General features: G+C 52.7%; 10 protein-coding genes across 10 annotated transcripts; 2 read left to right on the top strand and 8 right to left on the bottom strand.

Moving 5' to 3' along the window:
• Positions 1 to 1,519: 1,519 nt before the first annotated feature.
• On the bottom strand, positions 1,520 to 3,123 carry P153DRAFT_370029 (uncharacterized protein). Its single transcript, XM_033668924.1, has 3 exons — positions 2,727 to 3,123; positions 2,561 to 2,674; positions 1,520 to 2,303 (listed from the first exon to the last, which is right to left on the bottom strand). Exons 1-3 carry the CDS (start codon positions 2,880 to 2,882, stop codon positions 1,629 to 1,631), a joined length of 945 nt encoding a protein of 314 aa, XP_033519749.1. The 5' UTR covers positions 2,883 to 3,123; the 3' UTR covers positions 1,520 to 1,628.
• Positions 3,103 to 5,282, top strand: P153DRAFT_370028 (cytochrome P450). Its single transcript, XM_033668923.1, has 2 exons — positions 3,103 to 3,625; positions 3,682 to 5,282. The coding sequence occupies exons 1-2, from the start codon at positions 3,444 to 3,446 to the stop codon at positions 5,045 to 5,047; spliced, it is 1,548 nt and encodes a 515-aa protein (XP_033519748.1). The 5' UTR covers positions 3,103 to 3,443; the 3' UTR covers positions 5,048 to 5,282.
• Positions 5,283 to 5,606: 324 nt separating this feature from the next.
• Positions 5,607 to 6,376, bottom strand: P153DRAFT_400184 (uncharacterized protein). Its single transcript, XM_033671795.1, has 2 exons — positions 6,148 to 6,376; positions 5,607 to 6,094 (listed from the first exon to the last, which is right to left on the bottom strand). Exons 1-2 carry the CDS (start codon positions 6,270 to 6,272, stop codon positions 5,974 to 5,976), a joined length of 246 nt encoding a protein of 81 aa, XP_033519747.1. The 5' UTR covers positions 6,273 to 6,376; the 3' UTR covers positions 5,607 to 5,973.
• Positions 6,377 to 9,079: 2,703 nt separating this feature from the next.
• P153DRAFT_400183 (WD40 repeat-like protein) lies at positions 9,080 to 11,186 on the bottom strand. The gene is made up of 4 exons (XM_033671794.1): positions 11,093 to 11,186; positions 10,714 to 10,882; positions 9,727 to 10,665; positions 9,080 to 9,675 (listed from the first exon to the last, which is right to left on the bottom strand). Exons 1-4 carry the CDS (start codon positions 11,109 to 11,111, stop codon positions 9,501 to 9,503), a joined length of 1,302 nt encoding a protein of 433 aa, XP_033519746.1. The 5' UTR covers positions 11,112 to 11,186; the 3' UTR covers positions 9,080 to 9,500.
• A 5,050-nt stretch (positions 11,187 to 16,236) lies between these two features.
• P153DRAFT_111658 (signal peptidase 22 kDa subunit) lies at positions 16,237 to 17,446 on the top strand. The gene is made up of 2 exons (XM_033661909.1): positions 16,237 to 16,571; positions 16,667 to 17,446. The coding sequence occupies exons 1-2, from the start codon at positions 16,355 to 16,357 to the stop codon at positions 17,248 to 17,250; spliced, it is 801 nt and encodes a 266-aa protein (XP_033519745.1). The 5' UTR covers positions 16,237 to 16,354; the 3' UTR covers positions 17,251 to 17,446.
• Positions 17,254 to 19,123, bottom strand: P153DRAFT_324579 (uncharacterized protein). The gene is made up of 2 exons (XM_033665246.1): positions 18,760 to 19,123; positions 17,254 to 18,703 (listed from the first exon to the last, which is right to left on the bottom strand). Exons 1-2 carry the CDS (start codon positions 18,842 to 18,844, stop codon positions 17,643 to 17,645), a joined length of 1,146 nt encoding a protein of 381 aa, XP_033519744.1. The 5' UTR covers positions 18,845 to 19,123; the 3' UTR covers positions 17,254 to 17,642.
• A 481-nt stretch (positions 19,124 to 19,604) lies between these two features.
• P153DRAFT_370023 (uncharacterized protein) lies at positions 19,605 to 20,384 on the bottom strand. Its single transcript, XM_033668922.1, has one exon. The coding sequence runs from the start codon at positions 20,291 to 20,293 to the stop codon at positions 19,694 to 19,696; it is 600 nt and encodes a 199-aa protein (XP_033519743.1). The 5' UTR covers positions 20,294 to 20,384; the 3' UTR covers positions 19,605 to 19,693.
• Positions 20,385 to 21,384: 1,000 nt separating this feature from the next.
• P153DRAFT_348426 (CoaE-domain-containing protein) lies at positions 21,385 to 22,553 on the bottom strand. The gene has a single exon (XM_033666205.1). The coding sequence runs from the start codon at positions 22,375 to 22,377 to the stop codon at positions 21,577 to 21,579; it is 801 nt and encodes a 266-aa protein (XP_033519742.1). The 5' UTR covers positions 22,378 to 22,553; the 3' UTR covers positions 21,385 to 21,576.
• A 172-nt stretch (positions 22,554 to 22,725) lies between these two features.
• Positions 22,726 to 24,162, bottom strand: P153DRAFT_299956 (Zn-dependent exopeptidase; the record flags this gene model as incomplete). The annotated part of the gene is made up of 1 exon (XM_033664305.1): positions 22,726 to 24,162. The coding sequence occupies one exon, from the start codon at positions 24,160 to 24,162 to the stop codon at positions 22,726 to 22,728; it is 1,437 nt and encodes a 478-aa protein (XP_033519741.1).
• An 813-nt stretch (positions 24,163 to 24,975) lies between these two features.
• On the bottom strand, positions 24,976 to 26,260 carry P153DRAFT_370019 (short chain dehydrogenase). Its single transcript, XM_033668921.1, has 4 exons — positions 26,126 to 26,260; positions 25,965 to 26,072; positions 25,238 to 25,902; positions 24,976 to 25,164 (listed from the first exon to the last, which is right to left on the bottom strand). Exons 1-4 carry the CDS (start codon positions 26,193 to 26,195, stop codon positions 25,129 to 25,131), a joined length of 879 nt encoding a protein of 292 aa, XP_033519740.1. The 5' UTR covers positions 26,196 to 26,260; the 3' UTR covers positions 24,976 to 25,128.
• Positions 26,261 to 26,520: the final 260 nt, after the last annotated feature.

Below are 26,520 nucleotides of genomic sequence, written 5' to 3'. Positions count from 1 at the left end.
CGGAACTTAATCCGCCTGCAGCAATCTTGCATCTACCAATCGGTGGCGCTGATGTCAAAATCGGCTATCTTCACCATCGAGGACGGCATACCGTCTGCAGGTACACGCATGTCATCTCTCCCGCAATGGAACCTGCTCCGGGCCGCCCGTTCTTCCGTACCGAGATGAACACGTTGCAAACTAGACATTGATGCATCTTCTCAACATTCCATCGTAATGATTGATATCGCAGATCGCCGATGGACTACCAGCCGTACTCGCATAACACTATCGTCACAGAAATGTTGCTCAGGTTACACAGCAGCACGGTAGCTCCTGCAAGGATAGCCCTACATGCAACCCATATAAGCCAACGGATATTTCTGTGCTAAGCGTGTATTCTGTATGCACAGCACGTAGCAACTACCGACCATGGCCAGCCTAGACGTTTGGAATATCAGCATTCATTGCCTTAGTCTGGATTACTATCAAACTACGCCCTCTCCAGGAGTATCCTCGCTTTTGCTAGGCCACTGCACGCGTCAAAAGAATGAGACGGAATCGAGATTCACTGTACACTTGTCAAATCGTTAGCCGGTCCTTGGCACAGTGATTCATTGTATTTGTCAAGATGTAGCGATGGGGTTCGGATTGCTCCGTACTAGTGCAATACAAAAGGCCTAGACTTATTCATGAAGGAGTTGGGCATGAGTAGCTTTCGTTGATCTGCGACTCAGACGCACTCGCATTGGGGTTACATGTCGAAGACTTTGCTAACGGTGGATAGAATTACCGCTTGACATCAACTTGAAAGCCTAACCTGCCAACCCCCTCACTCGTATATGCATGTTTTGCGTACCCTCACGATGTGCGAGCAAAGTCTATGCAACGCACCAAGGACCAGGTTGGCTGCCAGTGTACGTGCAACTAGGCATGCACGCCTCCGACCCGTATCTTGACACCCTTGAGAAACCTGGAGCGGTACGACTTATTCATGTACACTCCATTCGTCGGGTCGGAGCTCGTACACGGGGATTGTTTCTTACTGCTAGACTTGAAAACTTCATCAAGAGGTCTGACCTGGTGGTGAGGTAATAATGAGTAATCGAGAGCGTGAGGCTAGCGACACTAAAACTCTCGAGGTCATGGTTGGTGTAGTACTCCAGCCCCTTTTGAGTCATGATGATAGCCGCTACCATAACCTTTGTATACTATCTTATCAAGCTCACGGTCTTGTCATCTTACTAGGGTGGATTATATTCAAGATAGTTACGTTCGAGTCGAGTTTGGGCCGTGTCGTTTGTAGCATCTCTCGAAAACGAGAGGACGTTGTTTACACACTCCCCACACGAGTCTATGAGCTGGCGTGGTGAAAGCGCATAGTCTTCGTCACTCAGAGATATACGCGTGTCATTGATGATCCGGATGCGTTTGGGAGTAGCAAATGTCGTTTAAAATCGTCTATACAATTAGAACATACAGTTACCCGCCTTCGGCATCTGAACTGTTGAGAAGCGCATACACAAACGATATAACCAAGCAAGAATTAACACGAGCCCATATGGAAAAGGCATATCACCCTTTCTAACCATAGACGACATGACAGATACTATTGATTCATACAAGTCTGACTCTAGTCTCGCAACAATCTATCCAGTTCCCTCCCAAAACTCCGCCGCTCCCTTCAAATCATCTACATTCAAAAAGTCAACACCCTCGTCCCAAAGAAGTCTCCAGACAAAGTTCCTCGTTCCAACCGGCCACGCAGGCTGATTCCAGTAGCGTGCTTTGATCCCCTTTGCATGCGCAGCATCAAGTTGTTTTCTCAGCAAGTTGAGCTGCGTGTCGTTGAACGCCCGTTTTCTCAACTCCCCAAACGAGGAAGCAAAGTTTGTCGATGCAATAGGTGACTCGTTCGCAGTCAGCTTCGCATACTTGTCCTCTCCAAGTGACGCGAGTGGCGCATCGAAGAAAACATCGCGCGGCATGTACTTCTGCACGTCTGACAATTGAGTGTTCCCCGTTCCGATCACGGTTACGGGGTTCGAGAAAAACCTTTTGCCGTCGTAGGTTGAGAGCCAGTCGCCGCTACGCAAGGGCTCCAGAGCGCGTAACACGGCCGGCCAGGTTTCGTCGGCTGCGGTTTTTATGTCGATGAAGAGGTAGAGGGTCTGGGCGCTGGAGGTATCGAAGACGCCATTTTGCTCGCCAGGCTGGACGAAGGGAGTTTCTGGGTTCATGCGCTGGAGCGTGTCGAGGATGGGCTCGATGTAGAGAGACTCCAAGGTTCGATGTTTGGTGAGTGCGCTGGGCTCGTGGCCGACCTAGACGTGTGTTAGAGAGTTGGTCACCTTGACAAGCGAGGTGAGAAAGTTCAAAGGCTTCAATAAAACACAGGTCGCATATCTTGCAACCTTGATCCTGCAGTTAGGACGAAGCACGTTGACTCCATCAAACACGAGTCATGGAGAATTCAACATCGCTTGCTGTGGGTATTATACTTCTACCAAGTCGTCCTGGGTATTACACGGGGAAGTCTAACATCCAAGGCAAGCAGGTTGTGTTCAATGAGAAAACTTACATAGAGCGTGCCATTGATCAGCCACACATCAGCCTCAGTCGACACTGCGCCATAGGATAGGCCGGTCCAATAAGGCCTCTCTCGCCAGTAATCATTGTGGCTGTGGAAGGGTTTCTATGGTTTTGCGTAAGCTTTGAACCGCGAGTCCGAGTGAAGAAGAGCCTACCGGTAGAAGATCGCGTGTAAAGTCCGTTGGATAATGATATTTCTCCGATCTGTCAGTGTTCCCCAAGATGTTTTGCAGGGCACCTGAACTAGTCGGCAGGTACGATGCAATGACGCCTGCCAACACAGCAGGTAAGGTAAGAGCGAAGGAGCGCATGATGCAGGCACAAGATGGAAGAAGTCAAAGGCGAGCGACGCGATAAATATCACGAACAAAGCTTTCCGCTAAGGAACAATTGATGGCTGGGACCTTTATTGACAGCCAGACGTCAGTTGTCACAGTGGAGACGGTGTAGACGGAACCACTCAGCCAATCCAGTCAGACGACTTGGCCCGTGTTTCGATGATGCGACCTCACGAAACCCTTTACCGCAGAACATAAATCGGCACACCGACTCTTCAAACTTCGAGGTTTCCCCATCAACGCGGAAGTCTGCCGCAATTAACCCGGATGGCAGACAAGAAGTGCTCGGATTGGCTGACTATCGGTCAGCATGTCAGCCCTAGCAGCAGGGCGAAATCCACGTAGCTAATCCCACATATACTTGCGAGGGGAAGCTGGCCTGGATGCTGCCTTGCTGAACATAAAGAGTTTCACTTTCCTCTGTGGCGATACTGTATTGTATAGTTGCTTCACGCCTGTGAGCTCTACACGTACTAAGAACTTGCATCTTTCGTGAGAGACCACGCTCTGTCCTCATTTTGTTGTGCCGTCAACATGGGCATCTCAACAGTTGTAGGAGCTATCGGGCTCCTGGCAGCGATTGGGGTCTTTCTGAGCAATTTTTTGCGCATCAAAGTGGACCCGCGAGAGCCACCTGTTGTCCATCCATCGATACCACTTCTCGGACATATCATTGGTATGCTCACAGAGGGGCCATTGTACCTCAAAAAGATCAGGTAGCTAGCTTCTACGATCAGGGTCTTACGTGGAAGAAGCTAACGACGGTACTCAGTGAAAAATGTAAACAACCAATATTCACCATGCCCATGCTAAACGACCGCACTTATGTCGTAACATCTCCCCCGCTTGCCATGGCGGTCCAACGTGCCGCAGCAACCCTCGATTTCGATCAGCTGGTAGTCGAAATGACTCCTCGTATGTTTGGTTTGAGCGCCGAAACAAAACACATACTACAAGATCCTACAGCTAAACAGGAGGGAAGAGAGCGGATGGTTACTCGATCACACTACATCATAACTCCAGCTTTAGGACCGCAAAAAGTACGAGAGATCGCGGAAACTCAGTTGAACTTGTTCGGCAAACAGATAAGCGACATCGAAGACGGAATGGAAACAGAGCTGTTTCGATACATTACGAGAGGATTAACCAAAACGTCAATGCAAACGTTCTACGGACCTGAGAACCCATTTGCTCTACATCCTGAACTGGTAGAAAGTTTCTGGGACTGGGAGACTGGAGCCGTAGCATATATGGTTAACGTCCTTCCCAAAATCACAGCTCGTAAAGCTTACTACGGACTCGAAGCCTGTGTCAAGGGTTTTGTCGAATATTTTGAGAATGGACGAGGAAACCAAGCGCTCACGATGCTCCAAGACAGGAAGAAAATGCACGAGGACGAAGGCATCTCCCTATATGAGCACTGTCGATTGGAGATGGCTTTCTCTTTCGCCATCAGTTCAAACGCTGGAATTACCTCGTTCTGGGTAGTCAACAACATCTTCAGCCGTCCCGAGCTCGTGTCGCAAATCCGCGAAGAAATTTCCGCCAACGCTCTCGTAGCCCCCGGTACCATCTCTGCCTCCAGGTTGAAGGATTCGTGTCCACTTCTCAGTTCGGTGTATCGCGAGACCATGCGCATAACTGCACCTATGGCATCTGCGCGGTTCGTTCTCGAAGACACTATTCTCGCAGACACATATCTCTTGCGTAAGAACACCACGGTTCAGATCGCTGGTGGTGTTATGCACGCTGATGGTGATATCTGGGGTCCTGATGTCTCATCCTTCAACGCACGCCGCTTCATGCATAACCTCAACGGCTCGAAATCCAATGCTGACGGTAGCGTCCCCGAGGGAAAGGCGAACGCGATACACCCAGCGGCCTTCAGGGCCTTTGGCGGTGGCTCAAGTCTCTGCCCGGGAAGACATTTTGCGCAGGCGGAGATTTCGGGTTTGGTAGCACTCTTGGTGTTGGGATTTGATCTGCTGCCCGTCGAGGGGGCACAGAAGGTGCAATGGGATCCGCCAAGGGATGATAAGAGGTTTCCACTTTCAGTGACGAAGCCGCTGAGGGAGGTGAGGGTCAAAATGCAGAGGAGAAAGGGGATGGAAGATGTAAAATGGGTATTTACACAGTAAATGTACGCTTGGTTTCGAATGCGGTGGTGCGGCCCTGACGGCGCTTCGGGTCACTTGCTCGAGTGGTATAGTATCTGGGCACATTTGGCGACCATTCGATACCAATAAACCTTGTGTGGCTGCAACCCATTAGAAGTCTCAAGCTGTGACCCGTTGGTCGGGCTTCCTCATGGAGCGTGAACAAACCTGCTGATCAAGTCATACATCAGGACTGACGACACCAGTCTTGATCGTTACGACACGTTAACCTCAAAAAACATTATTGCAAGATGTTACTCAGCCTTCCAAATGTAAATCTGAGAAAAACCTCGACTTGATCATTGAACCATGTCCTCTAGTACATATCTTTATTGACTTTACATCTTAAATAACCATACTCACAATCCCTGTGCACGAATTTTTGGTTGATGGCCAGTGAGCAACGTGCTAAATCCTCATGCAAAAAGGCCCTGATGTTGAGCTTATGATCGTGCTGACATTTTGTGAGTAGTCTAACAGATCTTGAGCTCCTACTCATGTAAAGCTAATCAACATGTTCGCAATTTTCATTAACATGCATACCAGTGTCAATCAGAGCGACCAATAGCCATCTCCAAAGATGCCAAGCTTAGATTTATTGATACCTCACAGCGGCGCTGGCAAGGCCGTTATAACATGAAACATATGTCGCATCAATAAAAAATGTATGGTGGTAACCCTCGATAGGGTGGAAAATAAGATTGATAAATGTAGTAGTATCCGCCGCGAGGACCCTTGAACGCCTGGGCTCAAATGCTAGTCTCGATAATGTTACAATTCCAAACTCCGTTCCAGATATCGCCTCCCATGATGCGCGCAAAAAGTGGTGCCAGATCCCGATCGTGAATGTCGCTAAAATATGTCGCTAAAAATGTCGCAAAGAATCGAACGTTGTTTGCTGGTGGCGTCTATGCGTCGCGCGAATCGACAGACTCAGCAGATCGCAGCGAGGATGATGTGGAGCCGGTTCGGCGTCTTGCGGAATCGGTGGCAGTGGTGAGTTGGCGCTTGGTGTGCTCGTGCATGATCCTGATGGGGTTGTTAGAAAATTTGTGTAGAGAGGAATAGGCTGTGCAACATACTTTTGATACTGAGTCATGGCCTCGTCAGGGTTCTCCAGGTCGAACGCGTTGGCGAAGTTGTGTTGAGCAGTCATGGGCTCAGAAAAGTCGTCGGTGATGTAGACGGAGGCAGTTGATCCAGACATGATGATTGATGAGTTGGAGTTTATTATAAGATTGGATGGATGGAGATTCGTTGAAGAGGTTTGTGTGTGAGTTGCTTGATAATCGTTGATGGTGAGCTTGGATGGATAATGATCGAGGGAAACGGCCGTGTAATATATACACCAGCACGTCTTACGCAACAGTCCTCCATCAACACTGTCCCAGGCAACGGATTGACCTTGGTCTCGACGTACGACGATCCACAACAGAGCAGGGCCCTGAGGTCAGAGATCTGCAGGGTCCTTCCTCATGATGTCTAGTCATGTATACATCATGCGCGGATGCGAAGCCCTGACGAATAAGATAGCGACGATACCGAGACCCATGTTCGCCTGCGATTGGAGCTAGTCTACTTCATGACGCTTCCTGCGCGGAGCGAAGCGAAGCGCGTCACCAGTGATGGTCCCTGAACTATGCGTCCTCGGACACCAGACACACTAGACTGAAGCTTGACTGTTGGTGGACGGCTTCATCAATACCCCATGATATCAATAGTCTTGTCGAAAACAAGAAAGAAAGTGCGGCTTCACATATTGTAAAATTACACCGAACTGACCGCAAATTTCGGCAGCCTCGTTTCAAAAACCAATATACATACAGAGTCTCAACCGCACCAGAAGCTGAAGTGTCTGTGTGTGCGAGACATAATCCAACGTATGACGCGCATGATGTCAAGTTCAGCGCACTGTGTAAGGATTGAAACGAAGGTCAGAGCTCCTGTTGATGGTCGCAGTTTAGGCGAGAAGCCTCAAAATACGGGACACAGACATAGACAACTCCATAGTACCCCCTTTCGTCCCGCATGTGAGGTCAGCGGAAACGTCATTCGGTCCGTATGAGGTGGTGATCTGCAAATGTACTAGCGTTCTATGAACTAGTTCGCCGGCTGGTTTATGCAGGGTCTTCAGCCGTTGACCAAGCCGACCAAGCCGTCACGTCACCTGTGACGATAGATGGCTGCGTCTGCGTTTACTTTCAGTATGCAGGGCCGTCACAACTGCTCTTCTGTTGGCACGAAGATAAGCGACCAACGCAGGTACTGCGGGAAGGCCATTTACCGGTGTCGTAGGTAACTTGGATGCCGCCTTGCCTCGTCTCTGGGCTTCGTCGTGCCAAGACCACGACGACGGAGATCACATCAAATCGATAAATCATAGGTGTGTAAGATTACATCACTCGAGCTTTGGCGGTTACCCAACCACTCACAGATTCGACGGTCGTCGTTCGTTGAGTACGCCAGGTTTTCCTACACCATCTCTTGGGATGTCGAAATACCAAAAATCAAGCTACCTATTCGGCAGTAAAATATCACAACCAAACTACGAGATTGAATGCTTCATGTAGAGCGGCTTGAGCGTATACTCAAAATACTTAAAGCGCACAGGTTCTACAGAAACTTTCTTTGTAGTAGTAAGCTGTTGCAAGATTTTGGTTCGCCTTGGACCATCACCTTCACACTCCCGCCTTCTGCTCCACAACAAGTTCTACCCTCCATCTCGATCCCATGCCGATAATCTAGCCCAGACCGCACTCCCCACCAAAAAGCCCAGACTCTATTGACGCTTATCCCCACTACTTTCAACCCACGTTAATCTGCAGATCTTTAACCCACCATTACATTCCTCGATATTGACCTCATTCCCTACCCTAATGTCAGTGCCCCCGCTTTTCAGCCGCGCATCATGCATATGCAAGCTCTCAGCCCATCTGTGGGGTTTCGCGACGTCAGATGCGGAGATTTGTACCGAAGTGTTCGTTACGAATCATCCTAAGAGGCACAACACCCGTGAATAGATCTCAGATCTTATGCCATGACATGTGAGCCGTTTCGAGTATCCATGTTTGATAGCTACACCAGCCTCAACCGTTGTCAACGTTCATCGTGAAAATTGAGCGCTAATACCAAAAATCATATGGTCAAGTCTTGAACTAAACGTCGTCGCCACTCTTCCCTTCATCTTATTTTCAATATTTCCTTCCCTGTTCATCCTCGACACCTCACTGCATCGCATCGAGAAGCCGATGGCATGCGTCAATTTACTGTGGAGCAACTTCGTCACGATACAGCATAAGCGACACTTCTCCCAGTAGTATTCCTGCATGACAACGGATTGTGTCATGTCTCACCTTACGTCGTAGTTGCAGATCTCTCTATGACCTCATTCGTCAACTTTCTTTTGAATTAGTACTCAAGAAGATAAACACCACGCCTCTGATAGGTGAATCCCTGGTGGTATAGTGATTCTTTCTACTCAAACACACAGCCTGTCGTAGTAGAGAGATCAGAGACATACACGCAATGCTAGTCTATCTCGTTGATTATAAGATATTGAGCGACGCGCGAAATACCCCACGGAGTCAAGAACCGACCGATCAAGTGTTAATGCCTCAACTCCCTATTACCCTTACTCAACATGTTCAACCCCATCGTTGTCTCAATCTTATCGAGACCTTGCACCACACTGACGGACAATCTTCACTCGAAGAGGCGATGAACTAGGGCCAAGAACTACTTCAACCGCAACACGGATCGGGGCGAACAAGATTCTTGTCCAGTCTTGAGACTGAGTACTAGTAATCTCTGGGTAATTTCTCAACGTCTTTCAATGTTCAGTCTTCAGATCGTGATGCTTCGCACAAGGCTAGCACAGACTATCAGTGGCACTATGACATATTTTCTTCTGTGACGATAATCTCCACCCAATTGTACGGATAGAAGGAAGTGATCAAAATACCGTACACATGAGCACCCGGGGCGTTCAGGTTGGACGGGGATGCGGGAAACGAAGTCGATATTACTAGCGCACAACAAACAACAGAAAGCTTGCGAGTTAATACCATAAGATCATTTCCCCATGTCGTGCACCATTCAAGAGTTGAGTTGAGTAGTACTTGTTTTCAATAAATGGCTAGAAGAAGCACAAGTAGGGACTTCCAACCACCTTTGAACGTTCGTATCCACTAAGTCTACGCCCAACGCCATGTTTCCCTTTCCATCGTCCACTCACAGCACCCTCAACTTGTCCAACCCCTCTGAACTAGTCGAAGCCAACGTACTAGCTGACGTGGGTTCTGGCACGGTCGTACACGTCTCGGATGGTGAGCGAGATCCATCGCCGCCAGACATGCGATGAGACGACCCACCAGATGAACTGCTATAACGCTATAAACGCCAGGTTAGCCAACTAGCAGGAACCAGAGTGGACAGTTCAGTCTGAAACCTCTCCATGGTTAACACTCTTCTTTAGCGGCTCGACAAGTTTGCGGCTGGGACGGAAGATCTGTAACTGATTGTCCTCGGCAGCACCCATCATGACCCAGGGGTCGTTCTTGTTCCAGTCAAAATCACAGATCCGGTTTGTGAAACCACCGTGCATGAAGAGCCTAGGTATTGTCAGTAATGCGCTCGAAACATACTGCTGAATGCAGACTTACAACTCAGGCGGCCCGTCTTCTGCCTCCTCTTCAGTCTGCTCGTCGCCGATCTTGCTGAGGTCCCACATGCACACACGACGGTCATAACTGGAACTCGCGAGGATAGCAGCGTCTTGTGGATGCCATTGAAGACCGATGACATCACCGCGGTGGCTTGCCAGGGTGTGTAATGGCTTCTCAAAATTACGCAGGTCCCAGATGGCAACTGTTTTGTCCGCAGAACCAGTCGCCATGGTTGATTCGAACTCGGGGTGGAATGCAATACTGTTTACGGCATCTTCGTGCGCGAGCTTCCTGTAGAGCGCCTTTTTGTGCGTGGCCATGCGCGTGTCGAGCACCTGCCAGGTGAGGTCGTCGGACGCGGTACCGATGAGGAAGTCGTAGATGGGGTGGTATTGCACATCGTTGACGGTGGCGCTGTGAACGTTATATGTGGCGGTTGGGCTGATTGTCTTGTTGCCCTTGGAGAAGCCAGACTTGATATCCCAGGTCTTGACTGTTGTGTCTTCGTTACCAGTCACCAGATGCCCCTCCCTCAGAGGACTCCAACTTAGCCCAAATCCCTCCCTGTTGTGTCCTACAAGCTCAGCTTCGAACTGAATAGCATCACCCTTTGGTTGTAAGGGATGCTTTGTCCGATCGAAGATCAACACCTTGCCGTCTACACATAGGGAGGCTATTATGTCTGGATTCTGAGGTTGGTACCGCGCCTTGTTGACTTCGCCGGGGTGATTAATTTTCTGCACGATCTTGAAGTCGAAAGGTCGCTTCGCGTTGCCATGGCCTCCAACCTCCCCCCGCTCCTCGCTGAGCTCTGATAGTTCTGGGACGCGGAAATCGGGAATCTCGCAGTGTGCGATTTGGAGGTAGTTTTGTGCCTGGTTGGAGGTATGCGTTCCGAGGATGATGCGATGCTGGCTCATGTTGGTGCCCTCCACTCTGTGCGGTGTCAGTGCCTGAGTAGTGCCAGGTCATGGGAAGTTTTACGGTTTCTTGTCTGGCAGCCATTGCGTGGTGAGTGTGGGCCATTCGAGTGCGCGACCATAGAGCATGTCGTAGAGAAAGACAGAGTTTTTCTTCCATATCTTGTACTCCTCGTTGATGATCTTGTGCTCAACCTGCTCTTGATCCTCCATCTCGCGGGAGTCGAGAGCGTCTATGATGAGAGTGTTAGCATGTATGTTCGTATGTTTTCGTCGCAGAACTGTCTCGCAAGCCCAGGCATTGACGTATAGGTCCGAGTATCATTTGGGAACCATGACGGCGCGAGACGCAAGCTTGTGTAGCTCATCATTGCAATAATGGACTTTGCAAGTGGCTGGAGGGCTATGCGGTCAAACACACGATCAACTAGAGGAAACCTTACCACTCATTGTTTCGTCCATTATGATTTCACGCGTGTATAGATCTGAACAGCGCGATAGTAGCGTTTGACGTGGTGGCGAGCGCAGATTAAGCAGTGGGAAAGTTGCTGTAGCAAGACGCGTTGCGCTCGAAGTTCGCGACCAACACGTGACTATGGTAGAACAACCCTGTCATCGATCAAGCGATCAAGGTTAGCGCCCGCTCTTCTTGGCGGCAGTGGGGAAATATATCAAGCTCCATGAGCTGCTCCCTTCGACTCTTTGAAGACCTCAGCGTCGAGAACCTCGCCCCTCTATTTCTGTCGCTTTCGCAGCTACAGCGCAGCGTGCGCTTCTCCCCCCCCAAACTCACACCCATTTCCGCCTTTGCAACCCAATCGCCACCTGTTCCAGTGTGGTCGCATTCGACAGCTATCATCAGCTTATTGTTAGAACCCAGCGACAGCCATGGGTGTCCCCAAGTTCTTTCGATGGATGTCTGAGAGATACCCTGGTATCTCTCAGCTCATTGCAGAGAACCGCATCCCTGAGTTCGACTGTCTTTACGTGAGTGTTCTCGAATTACCTCCACCATATGACGCTAATATCAGTCTTGACAGCTTGACATGAACGGTATCATCCACAACTGTACCCATAATGACTCGGACGGTCCAACGGCTCGTATGACCGAGGAGAAGATGTTCATTGCTATCTTCAACTACATTGAGCACCTGTTTGGCAAGATCAAGCCCAAGCAGCTGTTCTTCATGGCCATCGACGGCGTCGCCCCGCGTGCCAAGATGAACCAGCAGCGTGCGCGCCGCTTCAGGACTGCTCTTGATGCTGAGAAGGCTCGAGAGAAGGCCATCCGCGAAGGCGTGGAGATGCCCAAGGATGATCCCTTCGACAGCAACTGCATCACGCCGGGTACCGGTTTCATGGCGAAGCTCACACAACAACTGAAGTACTTCATCGCCAAGAAGGTCTCTGAGGACATAGACTGGCAGGGCGTGGAAGTCGTGCTGTCAGGTCATGAAGTTCCTGGAGAGGGCGAGCACAAAATTATGGAGTACATTCGCCAGGCTAAGGCGCAACCTGAATACGACCCGAATCGCCGTCACTGCCTGTACGGCCTTGATGCGGATCTCATCATGTTGGGGTTGTTGAGCCACGATCCTCACTTCTGCCTCTTGCGAGAAGAGGTGACTTTTGGAAGACAAAGCCAGACCAAGTCCAAGGAATTGGAGCACCAGAATTTCTTCCTCATGCACTTGTGCATTGTCCGGGAATATCTTGAACTCGAGTTCCAAGAATTAGATGAGCCTGGTGCTCTCGGATTTCCATTTGATATGGAACGAGTCATTGACGATTTCATCCTTATGGCATTTTTTGTTGGCAATGATTTCCTTCCTAATCTTCCCCATTTGCATATCAACGAGGGCGCTTTGGCCCTCATGTTCAACGTCTACAAGACGGTTTTGCCTAAAGCCAAGGGCTATATCAACGAGAACGGTGTCATCAACATGGAGAGGCTGGCTTTGCTGCTCGACGAGCTCTCACAGATCGAGTTTCGCCATTTCGAATCAGAGAATGCAGACGCGTCTTGGTTCAAGGGTAAGCGCCTTGAGAAGGAGGACGTTATGCAGAAGACAGCGAGACGAGGCACGGTTGTTATGTCTACTCAACAGAAGCAGCTCTTCTCGGATGTCAAGAGTTGGTTGGCGAACCATCTAGAGAAGAAAGAGCAGGGTGCTTTGGATTTCCCGGTGGACCTCAGAGCAGAGGACCGGAAATTCATCCAGGAACTGGCTGACAAGCTACATTTACCCTGGAAGACCGTACAAAACGATGACGGGGAGCGCCACCTCCAGATAACGGCTCCACCCAAGTTGACAGAAGACGACGATGACGAAGAAGAAGACATGGACGACGAATCGACGAAAGCAATTGTGCGAGTAATTCAAAAGTACGACCAGGCCAAGATTGTTGATGTTTCCCCGGAGGAGGCTCAAGAAGCTATGCAGAAGAAGTACGACGAGAAGTTTGATGTCTGGAAAGATGATTACTACAAGAGCAAGTTTGAGTGGGACCGCAGTAATGAAGAGGAACTTCGCAAGTTGACTGAAAACTACGTGCAAGGATTGCAGTGGGTTCTTTACTACTACTATCGCGGTGTGGCTTCATGGCCATGGTACTATGGCTACCACTATTCGCCCATGATCTCTGATGTCAAGAAAGGGTTGAAGGCAGACATCAACTTCAAGCTTGGTCAGCCTTTCAAGCCATTCCAGCAGTTGATGGGAGTTTTGCCAGACCGCAGTAAGAAGATTGTACCAGAGGCCTACCATCCCCTCATGACACAAGACGACTCTCCAATCATCGACTTTTATCCCCGAGACTTCAATCTCGACATGAACGGAAAGAAGCAGGATTGGGAAGCTGTTGTTAGGATTCCTTTTATCCAAGAGGATAGGCTGTTGAAGGCTATGGCAACGAAAGAAGACGAGCTGACAGCAGACGAGAAATCTCGCAACTCATTTGGCGTCTCACTGAAATTCACCTACTCCAACGAGGTGGACTTCACCTACCAGTCGTCTCTGCCCGGGATTTTCCCAGATCTCCCGCACTGCAAGTGCATAGAGAATATATTCGATCTACCAACCATGGAAGGACTGGAATACCACGCTGGTTTGATGACCGACGTCAAACTGGGAGCGGAAGCCTTAGCTGGTTTCCCTAGTTTGAAGGTGCTGCCGTTCCATGGCAAGCTTGCTTTCGCGGGTGTCAGTGTGTTCCAACAGGATAGCCGGAATGAAAGCATGATCATCACTCTTCTGGGTACAGAACCTCGAACATCAGTCACTCATGCCCAGGAGAAGCTTGGAAAGGCCGTTCATGTTGGATATCCGTTCCTGCACGAAGCGAAGGTGGTAAAGGTATCGGACGAACTATTCGACTATGTTCTACCCGAAAGCGGCCCGTCTGCCCCTGTTGCCATACCACATGGACCCAGGGAGATATCGGACTGGAAGAAGATGGCGAATCGCATCGAAAATACCTACAGCAAGCGCCTCGGTATGAATGTTGGAGAAGTCGAGTCTCTTGTGCACGTAGAAATGCTCAAGGGCTTGAGAAAGACTGACGAAGGCGCGACCATCAAGGAGTATGGCGAAGTTCCAGGACTACAAATCGAGTATGCGACTCAGACCATTGTCGACGAAGTCATCAGCGCAGACACTCGTTTCTTGGAGAAGGAAGCACTCCCGATCGAGGAAGAGTTCCCCGAGGGCGCAAGGGCGTTCTACCTCGGAGACTACGCCTACGGTCGACCCCTGCAGATCATCGGTCATGCGGAAAACAAGGCTACGATTATGGTTGTCAAGTTGACCAAGACAGAGCCCGATTTTGGCCGCGACATTGTCAGACAAGCCGAGAGGTCGACACCGTATATTCCATCGTACATGGTCGCCAGGCAACTGCACATGCCACCCCTAGCATTGTCTAAGTTGACGTCCTCGTTCATGGTAAATTCGAGTGGTCTGAAGTTGAACCTAGGATTGAACCTCAAGTTTGAAGCGAAGAAGTTGAAGGTCCTGGGTTATTCCAGAAAGTCGGCAAACGGCTGGGAATACAGTCAAAAGGCGATGGATCTGCTTGCTCAGTACATGATCAAGTTCCCAGATTTCTTTGCTGCCATCATCAACAACCCAACCGGTGATGGTTGGGAGGATACTGACTTTTATGCTCCCGAGGTTGCCAAACAGAAGGTCAAGGAGATCGGAGCATGGCTGAAGGAAGTCCAAACCAAGAATTTCGAGAAAGTCCCGTTGGATGCGGAGCAGCTCGACTCGGACACTGTCAAGGCGATTGAGCACGCTGCTGACGCCAATCTCGCAGCTCTGGAAAAGACCATTGAGACTAAAAAAGTTGGAAAGGTGCCACGTAGTGCGTTGCTCAAGCCGTCTGATGCAGAACAGCGTCTCGGGGGCCAAGAGTTTACCATTGGCGACCGTATTGTTTACGTCCAAGATTCTGGAAGAGTACCGATCGGTTCGTCTGGTACTGTAATTGGCAAGACCAGGACAGCCCGTGTCATGCTTCTCGACGTCGTCTTCGACACGACCTTCATGAGTGGAACATCTCTTGGCGACCGATGCTCTCCATTCCGAGGATCCACCGTTCCAGCAACGGCGGCCCTCAATATAACCGACCAACAAGTTGTTACCTATTCCAGCGCAGGAGCGGCGAAGCGTCCTCAACAGGCATCTCAGTCCTACACAATGCCTCGTGTGGGTGCGCCTGGTGGTCCACAGCTGATACCAGCAGGTGCACCGCCTCCTCTCCGTGGCTCATACCGAGGAGCCTTCGGTGGTGGAGACAACAGTGGACGTGGTGGTGGTATGGCTCCCCGAGGAAGCGTGCACGGGCAGAATGGGGATGGACAATATCAACAGACGTTGCCCATCCATGGAGGCCCATCTCGAGGCGGTCGAGGGGGCTTTGCGCCCCGTGGACAGTCAAACGGACACCAGTTTCAGTCTCAAGATCACTCCAACGGTAACCACAATGCACGCGGAAACCATCGCGGCGGTAGCTCAGACTTTGTGCCCCGTGGTCGTGGAGGGTTCAAGGCTAATCGTGGTGGTTTCACGATAACGGACATGCACGATCCGGCCGAAGGTGTTGTGCAGAACAACCCGAACTTTCGCGCGCAGAACTACTCAAGTGTTCCGCCGCCGGCTAACCTGGATGGTGGACGGGGCGGACACAGAGGACGGGGCCGTGGAAGGGGAGGTCCTCGTGGCCGCGGTGGACCGAGGGGTGGTGGACAGGCGCCTGCTGCGCCGCAGTAGAACTACATTGGCCTCAAGATTTGTAGTAGCGTCTTGATGTTGCCGTTGGAGGGACAAACACGGTGATGTGCGAAGGGGCGTTTAGAGATGGTAGATATCTAACCAGCACTTGATGTTGGATTGGATAATGAGACAACCAAGACTATCTCTAGATGAATAATAGTCTCCCACTCGTGAACGTGTCTATCGACTTCCCATTTGCTTTCCAACCCTACAGATTTAATTCGAGTTAAGAATGTTAGACATCGCCAAGCCAGTCGACTAGCGCGCTCCATAGGGCTGAACTCCGCGCCAGCTCCAGAGACGTGTTACTTGCCGTACTCCAAACAGCTCCACAGAACCGCCCCTCCAGCAGCACCTCTCTCTTTTCCCCGGGGGATTGAGTTTAACAAAACCCCACCCCTTGAGCATACCTCTTCCGGTTCCTCCACGATGCACTCGACACTCGTGCGCCTTCAGAATGTCTTCGGCTTCTTCACAACAGTCGCGTTCACCGTAGCAGCCGTGATCGCGCTGAGCAGCTTCATCAGCCCGCAGAGCCCTAGCGCAAAGATCGAAGTGCGAAACGTGCAGGTCGTCAGGGGCCGACCGCACTACTACAGCTACAAGAAAGAAGAGTATGCCCATGTGCGGTTTGATTTGGATGCCGGTATGTATCTCACCCTCCTACTCGCTTCTACCCTTACTTCGAAAGATGGTACATATGTGACAACGTAAGCTGACATACAAAAACTATGACAACAGACCTCCACACCCTCTTCAACTGGAACACCAAGCAAATCTTCCTCTACCTAAAAGCGACCTACCCCTCCCTCTCCCCGGACGAACCCCCCTCCGAGGCAATAATCTGGGACGCAATCCTCGCCTCCACATCCGCCCCCTGGCACCAAAACCACTACATCCACCCCACGGCCCCAAACGCCAACAAGAAGAAATCCGTCCTCCCCAAGATCTCTAAAAAAGCCGCCGCGGCAGGAAAAAAGCCGAAATCTACCCCAGAAACGGCGAAGAAGGATATCGGCACCCTGCACCTCGCGAACCAGCGCCCCAAGTACCAGATCACGGATCTGACGGGCCGGCTGCAGAATAGGACGGATGTGGTGCTGGAGTTGGGCTGGAATGTGCAGCCGTGGGTGGGTGCGTTGACGTGGACGAATTGGCAGACGTTGGGGGCGTGGAAGGGGTTGGAGGGGGGCAGGAGCGAGGCGTTTGGGTTCCCGGAGATTGGGGGCAAGGTCAAGAGTAAGAAGGATTTGGAGACGGAGAGGGGCGGGGAGGGGTATCGGTTGGAGGTTGGGGGGGAGCAGCCGAGGAGGAAGGCTACGTGAGGAGTTGTTTATGTGAGGGGATGGGCGAAGGACTGGCGATGGGCTTGTTGCTTATCGTCGGACTTGGTCTCACGCACGCGATGCATGTATATCAAGACAGAAGTATGTATAAGTCAAGGGATGTATTTATTATTTCTCCTCCTTGGTAACACTACCTACATAACAGCAAACTAGCTAGACTAAAGGTATCGCCCATTGGCCAAAAGCACCGCACCGCACCGCACCGGCTATTTCCAAACGTAAACAACTACAAAAGATGGACAAGAAACAAAACGCTAACATAACATCGTGTATGCATGTATACTCCGACGTTCAAGAACAGAATAGAAGTGGTGGTGGCGAAGAAGAAGAAGAAGAAGACAACAAACAAGGAAGCAACCTCAAATCTCATGTCATGGAGCAACAGACACGCCGTCTTTTTGTACTGAGGCAGGAGCAAGCACATCACCACCCGACTTCCCAACCGGTGTTATTTCTTTCCGCTCAACAACAGGCGCGACGTTCTCCTCATCCGCCGCCTCGTCGTGTGTGAAATCGCACTCCTTGGACAGGCTCGAGGGTTTCTCAATACCCGTGTCGACGGTGACATAGGTATCTTTGTCGCAGCCCTCTGCGTAGAAGTCGGCGGGTGGGAGGTCGCCCAGTGGTCTGCGGTCCTCGTCCATGGCGTCTTGGGCGATCTTCCTCAGACGCGGTCGCGGGGTGGAGTGTTCTGTGGCGTCGTGGTCTGGGAGCGTGGCGGTGAAGTCTGGGGGTGGGATGTTCTCTTTGCCGCGCTCGAGGTGCTCGGTCAGCTTCTTGGCTTCCATGTCGTCGTCGGTGCTGATGTCGAGGACGGACGCGGAGTGCTCCATCAGATTGGCAGCCTCCTGCTCGGGCGTGTCCTCGTGGATGGCGAAGAACCAGCTGTTGGGCATGGAGTCGTCGAGGGTGGAGACATTTTGGACGGGGGCAGGTGTAGGGGCAGGTGCAGGTGCGGGTGCAGGTGTTGGTGGAGCGGCTTTGGGGGTGTAGGTCTTGAGTGTGCCGCTGAGAGCCGCGTCGATAGAGAAGGGGAGGGCGGGGCGCTGGGAGAACGAAGGCGGGTCGACGCGTCGAAAGGGCGAGCTGGAGGCGCGGCGCTTGGAGAGGGCACCAACGCGGTTGTGCTTGGGCGAGCCGCGGGTGTGGCTAATGGGCGTGGATTGCGTCGTGTTGGGCGAGGAGAGGGCTTTGCGGATCGAAGGCACGGGAGTGGCGGGCGATGTCGTCAGCGAGTACCTGGATGGCTTCGTGAAGACGCTGGCGTCGCTGGTCTTGGTCTTCTTGCTGGGCGAGCTGACGGTGGTGGGATCCGTGTTCTCTGAGTCGGCGTCGTCTTCGAAGATCTCGGGCGCGCGCTGGCGCTTACCCGTCGAGGGCGTGGGCGCGGACTTCAATGGCGAGGCAGCAAAGGTGGGCGACATGGAGAAGGCTGTCACGACGCGTTTAGTAGTCATTCCGTGTCAATTGCAAGTGGGCGCTGCTCACCATTCTGCCTGTTCTTCGCGCTCTGCAGGGCGTGGAGGCGCGGCGAGCCGAGCTCGGCAAACGGCTGACGCGTGATAGCGGCCATGGTAAAGTAAAGACTGGCGGCGGCGAGAGAATGCGCGGAGAGAGTGGGCGAAGGTGCGAATAGCTATGCGTCGAGTCGAGCCGAGTCAGATGGGCGGTGGTGGTGGTGCAGTCGGTATGGCGAGGTGGAATGAGAAGCGGGGAATGCCGAGCAGATGCCGTTCGTCGAGCTAGTCTGACCAGCAACAAATCACTCAATGCCAGCAAGCAGACGGGTAGATAGATATCAACGAAGGTCTCGACAGCGTGCAGCCGGGTCTCAAGAATGCAAAGCGAGGACTCGAACACAACAAGACAAGCCTGGAGAGCAGAGGAAGAGAGGCAGAGAGTCAGCGGCAGGCAGTCTATCTACTCGAGCCATGCACGCCCCCATCATAACGCGTGCCTAGCGTGTCGCGTCACGCCATGGGAATCGCGGTCCCCTCGTATGCCACAAACTGGTTTCTGCGCCCCCGGCCCAATCAATGCGTTGGCTGTCAGGTTCCCACACAGCCGCCCTAACGCGCCATCGAGGTGCCAAATCGCGGCGGGGCCTGCGAAGTGCGTGCATGAGCGGGGCGGGTAGCCTCAGCTGCGTTTCACAGGCTGCCTGTCGAGGAGGCTGGGGTCTCACTGCTGCTAATTGTGCACGCCCGACGCGTTCGTGCTGCTTCGTCGCGTCCAGGCAGCATGCACGCGTGTGAGATTGCTGGACCGATGCCTTGGCCGGGGCTGGGACATTTCTCGTGAAGTCATCACAGCCATCATTCTCCATCGTGTCTTGCGCGCAATCGTACATGGCTTTTTAGAGTTCGTGATCAATCCTTTCCCCAGTCCAACCCATCGCGTAATCCATCAATGCTCGTCAACGTCACACCCCCTCTGGCGTCGCCTCGTTCCTTCCCCACTCGCTCCGCTGCTCACCACCACCGCCACTTCCGCCCCAGCCATCGTCGCTTTTCTTCTTGCTCCGCCCCTCACCACCCCACGACCGGTCCCCGAAAGAAGTCCGCCCACTCCCGTCACTCCCCGCAACACTAACCTCGCTGGCCGTCTTGACCCGCTCGAAGCCATCCCAGTTCTGCTCGCTGGGGACACGACGCCGACCCTGACTTCCCCGAGACCTCGTACTCGTCTCGCTGGCGGCTCCCACACGAGAGCGATTCTGACTGCCGCCCCATTGCTGGGAAGTAGTCTTCTCATGTGCGCTGCCAGACCAGTGCTGGGAGGTGGCCTCGTCGTGTGCGCTCTGGCTCCAGCCCTTCTCACTCCCCTTCACGCTGTCGTTCCAATGTTGCGAGTTGGCCTGACTGCCTTCCCATCCCCTCGCACTGCCGTCTTTGCTTCTGCTCTTGTGACTTGCACTCTTATCACTCCCGCCCCATCTCACTTCTCCCACACTTCCAGACGACGTAGACGATGCGTCCTCCACAATTGGAGGTCTGTATGTAGAATACGTCTTCGCAGACATACTGTCAAATTCCTTCTTCTTGCTCCTGTGAGACCTGGTTGATGCGTCGTCCCACTGCTTGTCTGACGCTCTGCTGTCTGACTTCCTGCCGTCTAACTTCTTGTTGCTCCACGACTTGTGCGAACCATCCCCTTCCCATGCCTGGACAACCTCCACACTGCTCGCAGAAAGCTGAGACGCTGCAGCTGATCTCGCAGGCGATAGTGGCCGTACATTAGGCGACGAGTCTGATCTCGACGTCTCCTTCGACTTGGCCTTCGACCGTGACGCCTTCGATGCAGATGCCACCGATATACCAGTCCTCAACAAGGGCCATCCACTCCCACCCCCCGTCATGAAGAACCCCGTCGGCGACGCGACACCCGACTCTTCCTCCAAACACGTATCCTCGTACTCCTCCTCCAGTATAGAAGTAAGTGACTTCGCAGGAAGAGCTCGGTATTCGACGTGAGATTTCCCATACATCTCTTTCTCTTTCTCTTTCCCCATCCCCTTCTCTTCATCCCTAACCCACCTCTCCCCCTCTTCCCCTCCCTCCCCCCTAACCCCCGAATCAAACTCCCCCTCCCTCCCCACAACAACCACCCGCCCCCTCTCCCTCTCCCGGATAACAAACGTGCCCCACTCCCCCGGCACGCGGATCCTTACCGTTTCCGTCTCCTCATCCCCCTCCTCAAGAACTTGCCTGACTTGCACACCCCGCCGCAGCACCGCCAAACTGCGCTTTATATCCCCGTCCACGGCGCGTTGGACGTCGGCGTTCCAGAGCGCTGTGTCGGCTGTGCGCTTGCGCTGCTTGTAGAATGTGGGGTTTAGGGGGGCGAAGCCGGGGAGGTGCGAGGAGTGGGGGAGGAGGTCCGCGCCGTCGTCGATGTAGCTGCCTGTGTAGGCGGATGCGAGGGAGGAGGCGAGGCTGGGGGTGTTGGGTTTTGTGAGGGGGAGGATGGGCGTGTCGTCTATGTAGGAGGGGGGTGGGAGGGAGGATGTCGTTGATGATGGCATGTTGGGGTGTGTTTTCGCGTTGTGGGTAAGGTTTGGAGAGTGTGAGGGTGGGAGAGGTAGTGTCGCTTTGGTAAGGGAAAGGGATGGTGGTGAAAGACAGGTGAAAGCGGCATGACTGACGTCGATGGGGAAAATGAGATGAAGTAAGTGACGACGAGCCAGATGGAATAGACGTGATATACGAAACTCGTGAGAACGTTTACCATGAAAACATCCGTACTGCGAGTAATTACCGACTCAATCCAGCGCACATGTCGAACAGACAAACACATCCACTCTCCTCACAACTTAGACTTCTCCCTCTTCTTCTCTTCCTCCCACTTCAACTGCACGCCCCTCATACGATACCAACTCCACAGCCCAGCCACGGCCCCCAACGGCGGACACACCCAAAGCAAAGTGCTCCACCAGCGCGGACTCCCGCTCCGCAAATCGCGCATAACGCCCTGAATCTGGCCCTCCAACTCCTCCCTCCCGCCATCATTCCACACGACAACCCCCCTCCCCTTCCCCCTCCTCAACGCACGCTCCGCCTTCTCCCTCACATCCCCCTGACTCACAACGCGATTCCTCGCATCCTCCTCCGTCAAATGCGCATCCCTCGCCCTCAGGCGCTGAATCTGAATCCCCGGGTCCGACACGCCGACGACGAGAATACTCCCGCAATACCGCTCCCACCCGCTCTCAAACAGCAGCGGCACATCCAGCACCACCGCCCAGTTCCCGCGCAAGTACGCCCACACCATCTGTCTGTACATCTCCTTGCGCACGGCGGGGTGCACGATGCCGTTTAGTGTCTTGCGGTCGCGCTCCTTGTCTGCTCCGCTGCCGAATACGCGGCGTCCCAGCGCGGGCCGGTTTAGTGGGCGTCCGCGCGGTGTGGCATCTGGGAGTAGTAGGTCGGGTGTTGAGGGCAGGAAGTGTTGTACGATTGCGGTGTAGCCTGCGGTGCCGGGCTCGACGACTTGGCGCGCGATTAGGTCCGCGTCGATTATGGGGAGGGAGTAGGGCGCGCGCGAGAGGAGGGTGGAGACGGTGGATTTGCCGGTTGCGATGGAGCCTGTTAGGCCGAGGAGCAGCATTGTGGGTTGTGGGTTGGGTGGGTATGCGTCTATGTGCGTGTGTGTGTATGTGGGGCTGTTGTTTGTCGCGTTCACGGTGGGTGAGATGGGGGAGCTTGATGGACCTCGGAGCTGGGGTAGAGGGGTTTAGGTGGAGCTTCCTTCGCGTTGACGTCACATAATCATCCCACATCTTCGTCTTCGTCTGGACAAGTGTGGGCTCAGCTTCAGAGTCTGCTGTTTGAAGAAATTCATTGGAGTATATATCGCACCACTAGCTACGTCGTGCTTAGAAAGAAGCTGCAAAACCTCATACGACCAAAGCCTTGCTCATCATCAACATCAACATCATCATCATAACAATCATCTCTACTCCAGCCCAATAGCAATAGCAGCCAGCGCCCAGTCCATGAACCCAGCATTTGTATCCAGGATATTCTGGTTGAACTCCGACGACGTGGGGTAGAAGTTCGTCGAGTATCCAAACTCCATAGTAAAGCCATAGACCTTGTTCACGCCGCTCTTAGCCCAAAACCTGCTGAACGCGTAGTCATCACTGGCACCAGACGTAGGGTACAATCCCACAGCCTGCATGGACACGTATGAACGGCCGCCAACAGCCTTCATAGCAGCGACAGTCTTCGCAGCCACGTTCCTGACATTCGTCTGGTCAGCCGCGGGGATGTACTCCTTGTACACGGAATCGCCGACGGGACCGCGCTTGCCGTCGTACGCCGTGTTGAGGAAGTTCATGGCCGTGTTGGTGCCCTGGTCGTCGTCGTCACCCCAGCTGTACAGCATGTCGCCGGCCGCGGAATGGATGTCCATGAACCAGCGGATCTTGGGGAACGAGTCGTACACGGAGACGTGGTTCTTGGTCTCGGACTCGGAGGCAGCTGCAGTGCCGTAGAAGGTCTCGGAGCTGGGCGACGTCGAGGCCGGCGCTTCCGATGAGTCGAAGTACTTGCGGAAGTTCCACAGGAAGTCGAAGTTGCGGTTGATGTCCACGCCGATCGATGAGCCGCTGGAGCCCGACCTGGTGTTCCTGTTCTTGCGCCACAGCGAGCTGGAGGATTGGTCGTAGGTTACGCCGTCGGGGTTCACGAGCGGGAAGAAGACGATGCCGGCGGCGAGGACGCTCTTGACTTGTGCGTTGGTGTACGACTTTGCGCCGTATGTAAGACCGGTGCCGGCCTTGTTGGCAGCAAGCAAGTCGGAGACCCAGTAGATGAGGTTATCCGGTCCACCACGCTCACGGGCGTGCATACCGGCGCTGAGGTAGAGACGGTACTTTGACTTGTCTGTGCCAGCGCCAACAAACGCAGCGGTCTGGCTCGCGCCGTTGAAAGTCTTGTATGGCAGGGTGACAGTGTTGACGCCGTAGGTAGTGACGAGAGCCTGGATAGCCGAGCTAATCTCCGCAACGTTCATGATGCTGGCGATGGTCGATCCTGAGGCTTTGGTTCCAAGACCCGACGGGGCAATAGTGCCAGACTTGAATCGATCACCGGTTCCAATGGGAGCGGTAGCCGCCCTCTTCACCATCTGCCTGAAGACCGAGATCTCGGGCACGGATCGGTATTCCTTCTCAAAGTCGGCGATCTGCTCCTCGGTGAGGAGAGCGTGGAGCTTGAACTGTCCATCCTCGGTGGGGTGAGCTACCGCCCTGCAGCCGAAGTCGTATGTGTCATTGCGGACGAGCTCCCTGAAGTGCGCCGCAGTTGGTGCTTTGAAGTGAACAGGCAGCAGATCAGCAAGCACGACTGTGCTCTGGAGGATCAACGATGCAATGAGAGAGTACTTCATAGTGGCGGGAGGGTATAGAGGGCCCGTAAGAATGAGAGGATGAAGCACAACGTCTTTGGAAGAAATGAAGAGCAAAAGCGCCTATATACTTACCTGATCTTCGACTGCCCTCGTCCCATCCTGACCTTCTGCTAATGGTTGGTAGGTCATGCCCTACAGTAATATCTTCGCTCATTCTGATTGGCCTGCTTTGAGATTCGAGACACGCGCTAACCTTCATGCCTTCTTCTTTGGTCCTGACTCCGTTCTTTAGTCCTAGTACTCGCGCGCTGTTGGACAACAGAGATGCCCGTATAACACTGCGTGTTATACAAGGTGCCTTCCGAGATGCTTGTTTTGGACAAACTACGTGAGCGGCGCCGAAAAGCACTTAAGACGTGCCTTGGCCTTGATTGGCTAGCATATCGTTATCTATGTAGCGGACGCACAGGCCTGATTCTGTTCTTTGATCATCAGATTCGTCGAAAGAAGATGGAGGGAACTGTTCCGTAACGAGCAGGCGGTATCGTGGCCCTGAACATGGTGTTGTACAATTGGCTCTGTACTACCGTGCAGGTGATCGCTGTCGGTCACCATTAATAAAAGATAGACAGGCACAAGGGCGACACTAGGGAGTCCAAAACACACCAGTCATGGAGATAGGGGCGTGTGGGATGTTGCAGTGGGCGGCGGAAGGCCCCGCAAAGCTTGGCGACGTGGCCAGTGCTAGCGGAACTCCTCTTTCCACCAGGCTCCATGTGTCACACAACATATGAGCGACATGACGATAAGGCATAGCGACGAGGACACAGGGGATTTAGATTGGTGATGTTACGAGGGTTTACTGTGCCGGTCATTATAGTCGACAAAAGCGGTAGTCACCTTAACCCGAACCTCCCTTAACATCGATGTGACTGCACCTGTGGAGTGAGCATGGGCAGAGCTGCCTGTCTTGGAGCAGATGTCGTAAGTGCTGCTATTGCGGATCTACCAAGCACAGTGTCCGCCATCAATGCGAAGATCCTATCCATCCCATCAGCTCTCCAGCTTCTACATGAAGCAAGTAGATGCTGTGAGAAGGGTGTTGTTTACTTACCGCACCCGTCATGAAGCTACTCCCCTCGCCAAGCAAAAACAGCACTGCTGCTCGATACTCCTCAGGCTGGCTGATGCGTCCAAGCATGTTTTGTTTTGCCCACTCATCTGTCAGCCCGCGCACTCGCGCTGCTTCACTGATGGGTGTTTCAATATGGCCAGGGGAAAGGGTGTTGACTCTGATTGGAGGGTACACCGAGCGTGGCTCGAGAGAGGGGGTTGGGTTTGTGTCGCTAGGTGTGCTACCTGGGAATGTGTTTTGCGCATGTCCCCATTCAGCTGCTAGAGAGCGAGCGAGCTGGTGCACTGCGGCTTTCGATGCATTGTAAGGGGACGTGTTGATTCCACGGTTGCTAACGTGGCCACTCATACTCGCGATCAGGACGATGCTGCCGGTGACATTGGCCTTGTGCATTTCGTTTGCTGCTGCTCGTGCCATCAAAAAAGTGCCACTTATGTTGATGTTGAGAATCTTCCGAAACACATCGATTGAGTAGTCGCAAGCGTCACTTTCCCCAGAGATGGCAGCGCAGGATACAAAACCTCTGATAGGATGTCGCAATCGAAGGCCGTTCATAGTGGTTGTGATACTGGCTTCATCTTGGACCTCCACCTGATGGTACCACACCTTTGTGTCGCTGGCCTTTGCAATGTCACTGAGTACATCTGATCGTTGCCTTAGTCTGGGTGCGAATCTGGTATCGTGAACAATACAAGGGTAAACGGACGATAGGCTTCGGTCGTTGGAGCAACTCGATCCAGGAGGACAACGTCGCCACCACTCTCGAGAATTGCTTTCGCAACGGTTGTTCCCACCGCGCCGACACCCCCAGAGACTGCGTCTTCATATCAGCTGCATGTCCCAAGTCATTTCCGTCGCGAGTCGCACTCAAAATCGTTCGCCCATCTAACCTGAAGAGGTGTTTGACGGGTAGCTGTGTTGGAGCTGGTTCCGTCATGACAGATGTGCGTTCCGTGAGATATGATGAGTGGTGATGTTGAAGATGATCCGCTTCATGGTTCCCCTCACATGTTTATGCGAGCGGGGTTGAGAACGACTTGGGGAAGCGACGCAGGGCTGATGTGACGTAGTGTTCCTACCACGCCACGCGGAAGGAACAAGAACTGGCACCGCCAAAAGCTATGCTTTTAGAAAGCCACGACATCAACACAGTACAAAAGTTCTTAAGAACTTGAATAGGAAGCTGCTAAGAGTATTACATGTTCTTATTTTTGTTATTAAGATATCTTTTTATACTGCAATGTTGTCATTTTATCTTTAGT

The sequence above is a fragment of the Dothidotthia symphoricarpi genome (assembly GCF_010015815.1).
Source record: "Dothidotthia symphoricarpi CBS 119687 unplaced genomic scaffold P153scaffold_20, whole genome shotgun sequence".
Classification (NCBI taxonomy): Eukaryota; Fungi; Ascomycota; class Dothideomycetes; order Pleosporales; family Dothidotthiaceae; genus Dothidotthia; species Dothidotthia symphoricarpi.
The sequence above is the reverse complement of the archived record's forward strand: the minus strand, read 5'-3'. Positions and strand labels throughout refer to the sequence as shown.

Bases quoted from the DNA above. Each gene is read 5' to 3' on its own strand.
- P153DRAFT_370029 (XM_033668924.1), bottom strand. From the start codon at position 2,882: ATGCGCTCCTTCGCTCTTACCTTACCTGCTGTGTTGGCAGGCGTCATT. The intron at 2,675-2,726 runs GTAGGCTCTTCT...GCAAAACCATAG, and splicing joins TTACACGCGATCTTCTACCG to AAACCCTTCCACAGCCACAA. The intron at 2,304-2,560 runs GTAAGTTTTCTC...ACACACGTCTAG, and splicing joins TGATCAATGGCACGCTCTAT to GTCGGCCACGAGCCCAGCGC.
- P153DRAFT_370028 (XM_033668923.1), top strand. From the start codon at position 3,444: ATGGGCATCTCAACAGTTGTAGGAGCTATCGGGCTCCTGGCAGCGATT. The intron at 3,626-3,681 runs GTAGCTAGCTTC...GACGGTACTCAG, and splicing joins TTGTACCTCAAAAAGATCAG to TGAAAAATGTAAACAACCAA.
- P153DRAFT_400184 (XM_033671795.1), bottom strand. From the start codon at position 6,272: ATGTCTGGATCAACTGCCTCCGTCTACATCACCGACGACTTTTCTGAG. The intron at 6,095-6,147 runs GTATGTTGCACA...CAACCCCATCAG, and splicing joins GCCATGACTCAGTATCAAAA to GATCATGCACGAGCACACCA.
- P153DRAFT_400183 (XM_033671794.1), bottom strand. The intron at 10,666-10,713 runs GTAAAACTTCCC...GACACCGCACAG, and splicing joins TGGCTGCCAGACAAGAAACC to AGTGGAGGGCACCAACATGA. The intron at 9,676-9,726 runs GTAAGTCTGCAT...GACAATACCTAG, and splicing joins GAAGACGGGCCGCCTGAGTT to GCTCTTCATGCACGGTGGTT.
- P153DRAFT_111658 (XM_033661909.1), top strand. From the start codon at position 16,355: ATGCACTCGACACTCGTGCGCCTTCAGAATGTCTTCGGCTTCTTCACA. The intron at 16,572-16,666 runs GTATGTATCTCA...CTATGACAACAG, and splicing joins GCGGTTTGATTTGGATGCCG to ACCTCCACACCCTCTTCAAC.
- P153DRAFT_324579 (XM_033665246.1), bottom strand. From the start codon at position 18,844: ATGGCCGCTATCACGCGTCAGCCGTTTGCCGAGCTCGGCTCGCCGCGC. The intron at 18,704-18,759 runs GTGAGCAGCGCC...GCGTCGTGACAG, and splicing joins CGCGAAGAACAGGCAGAATG to CCTTCTCCATGTCGCCCACC.
- P153DRAFT_370023 (XM_033668922.1), bottom strand. From the start codon at position 20,293: ATGTCTGCGAAGACGTATTCTACATACAGACCTCCAATTGTGGAGGAC.
- P153DRAFT_348426 (XM_033666205.1), bottom strand. From the start codon at position 22,377: ATGCTGCTCCTCGGCCTAACAGGCTCCATCGCAACCGGCAAATCCACC.
- P153DRAFT_370019 (XM_033668921.1), bottom strand. From the start codon at position 26,195: ATGACGGAACCAGCTCCAACACAGCTACCCGTCAAACACCTCTTCAGG. The intron at 26,073-26,125 runs GTGCGACTCGCG...ATGAAGACGCAG, and splicing joins AGATGGGCGAACGATTTTGA to TCTCTGGGGGTGTCGGCGCG. The intron at 25,903-25,964 runs GTCCGTTTACCC...GGCAACGATCAG, and splicing joins TCCAACGACCGAAGCCTATC to ATGTACTCAGTGACATTGCA.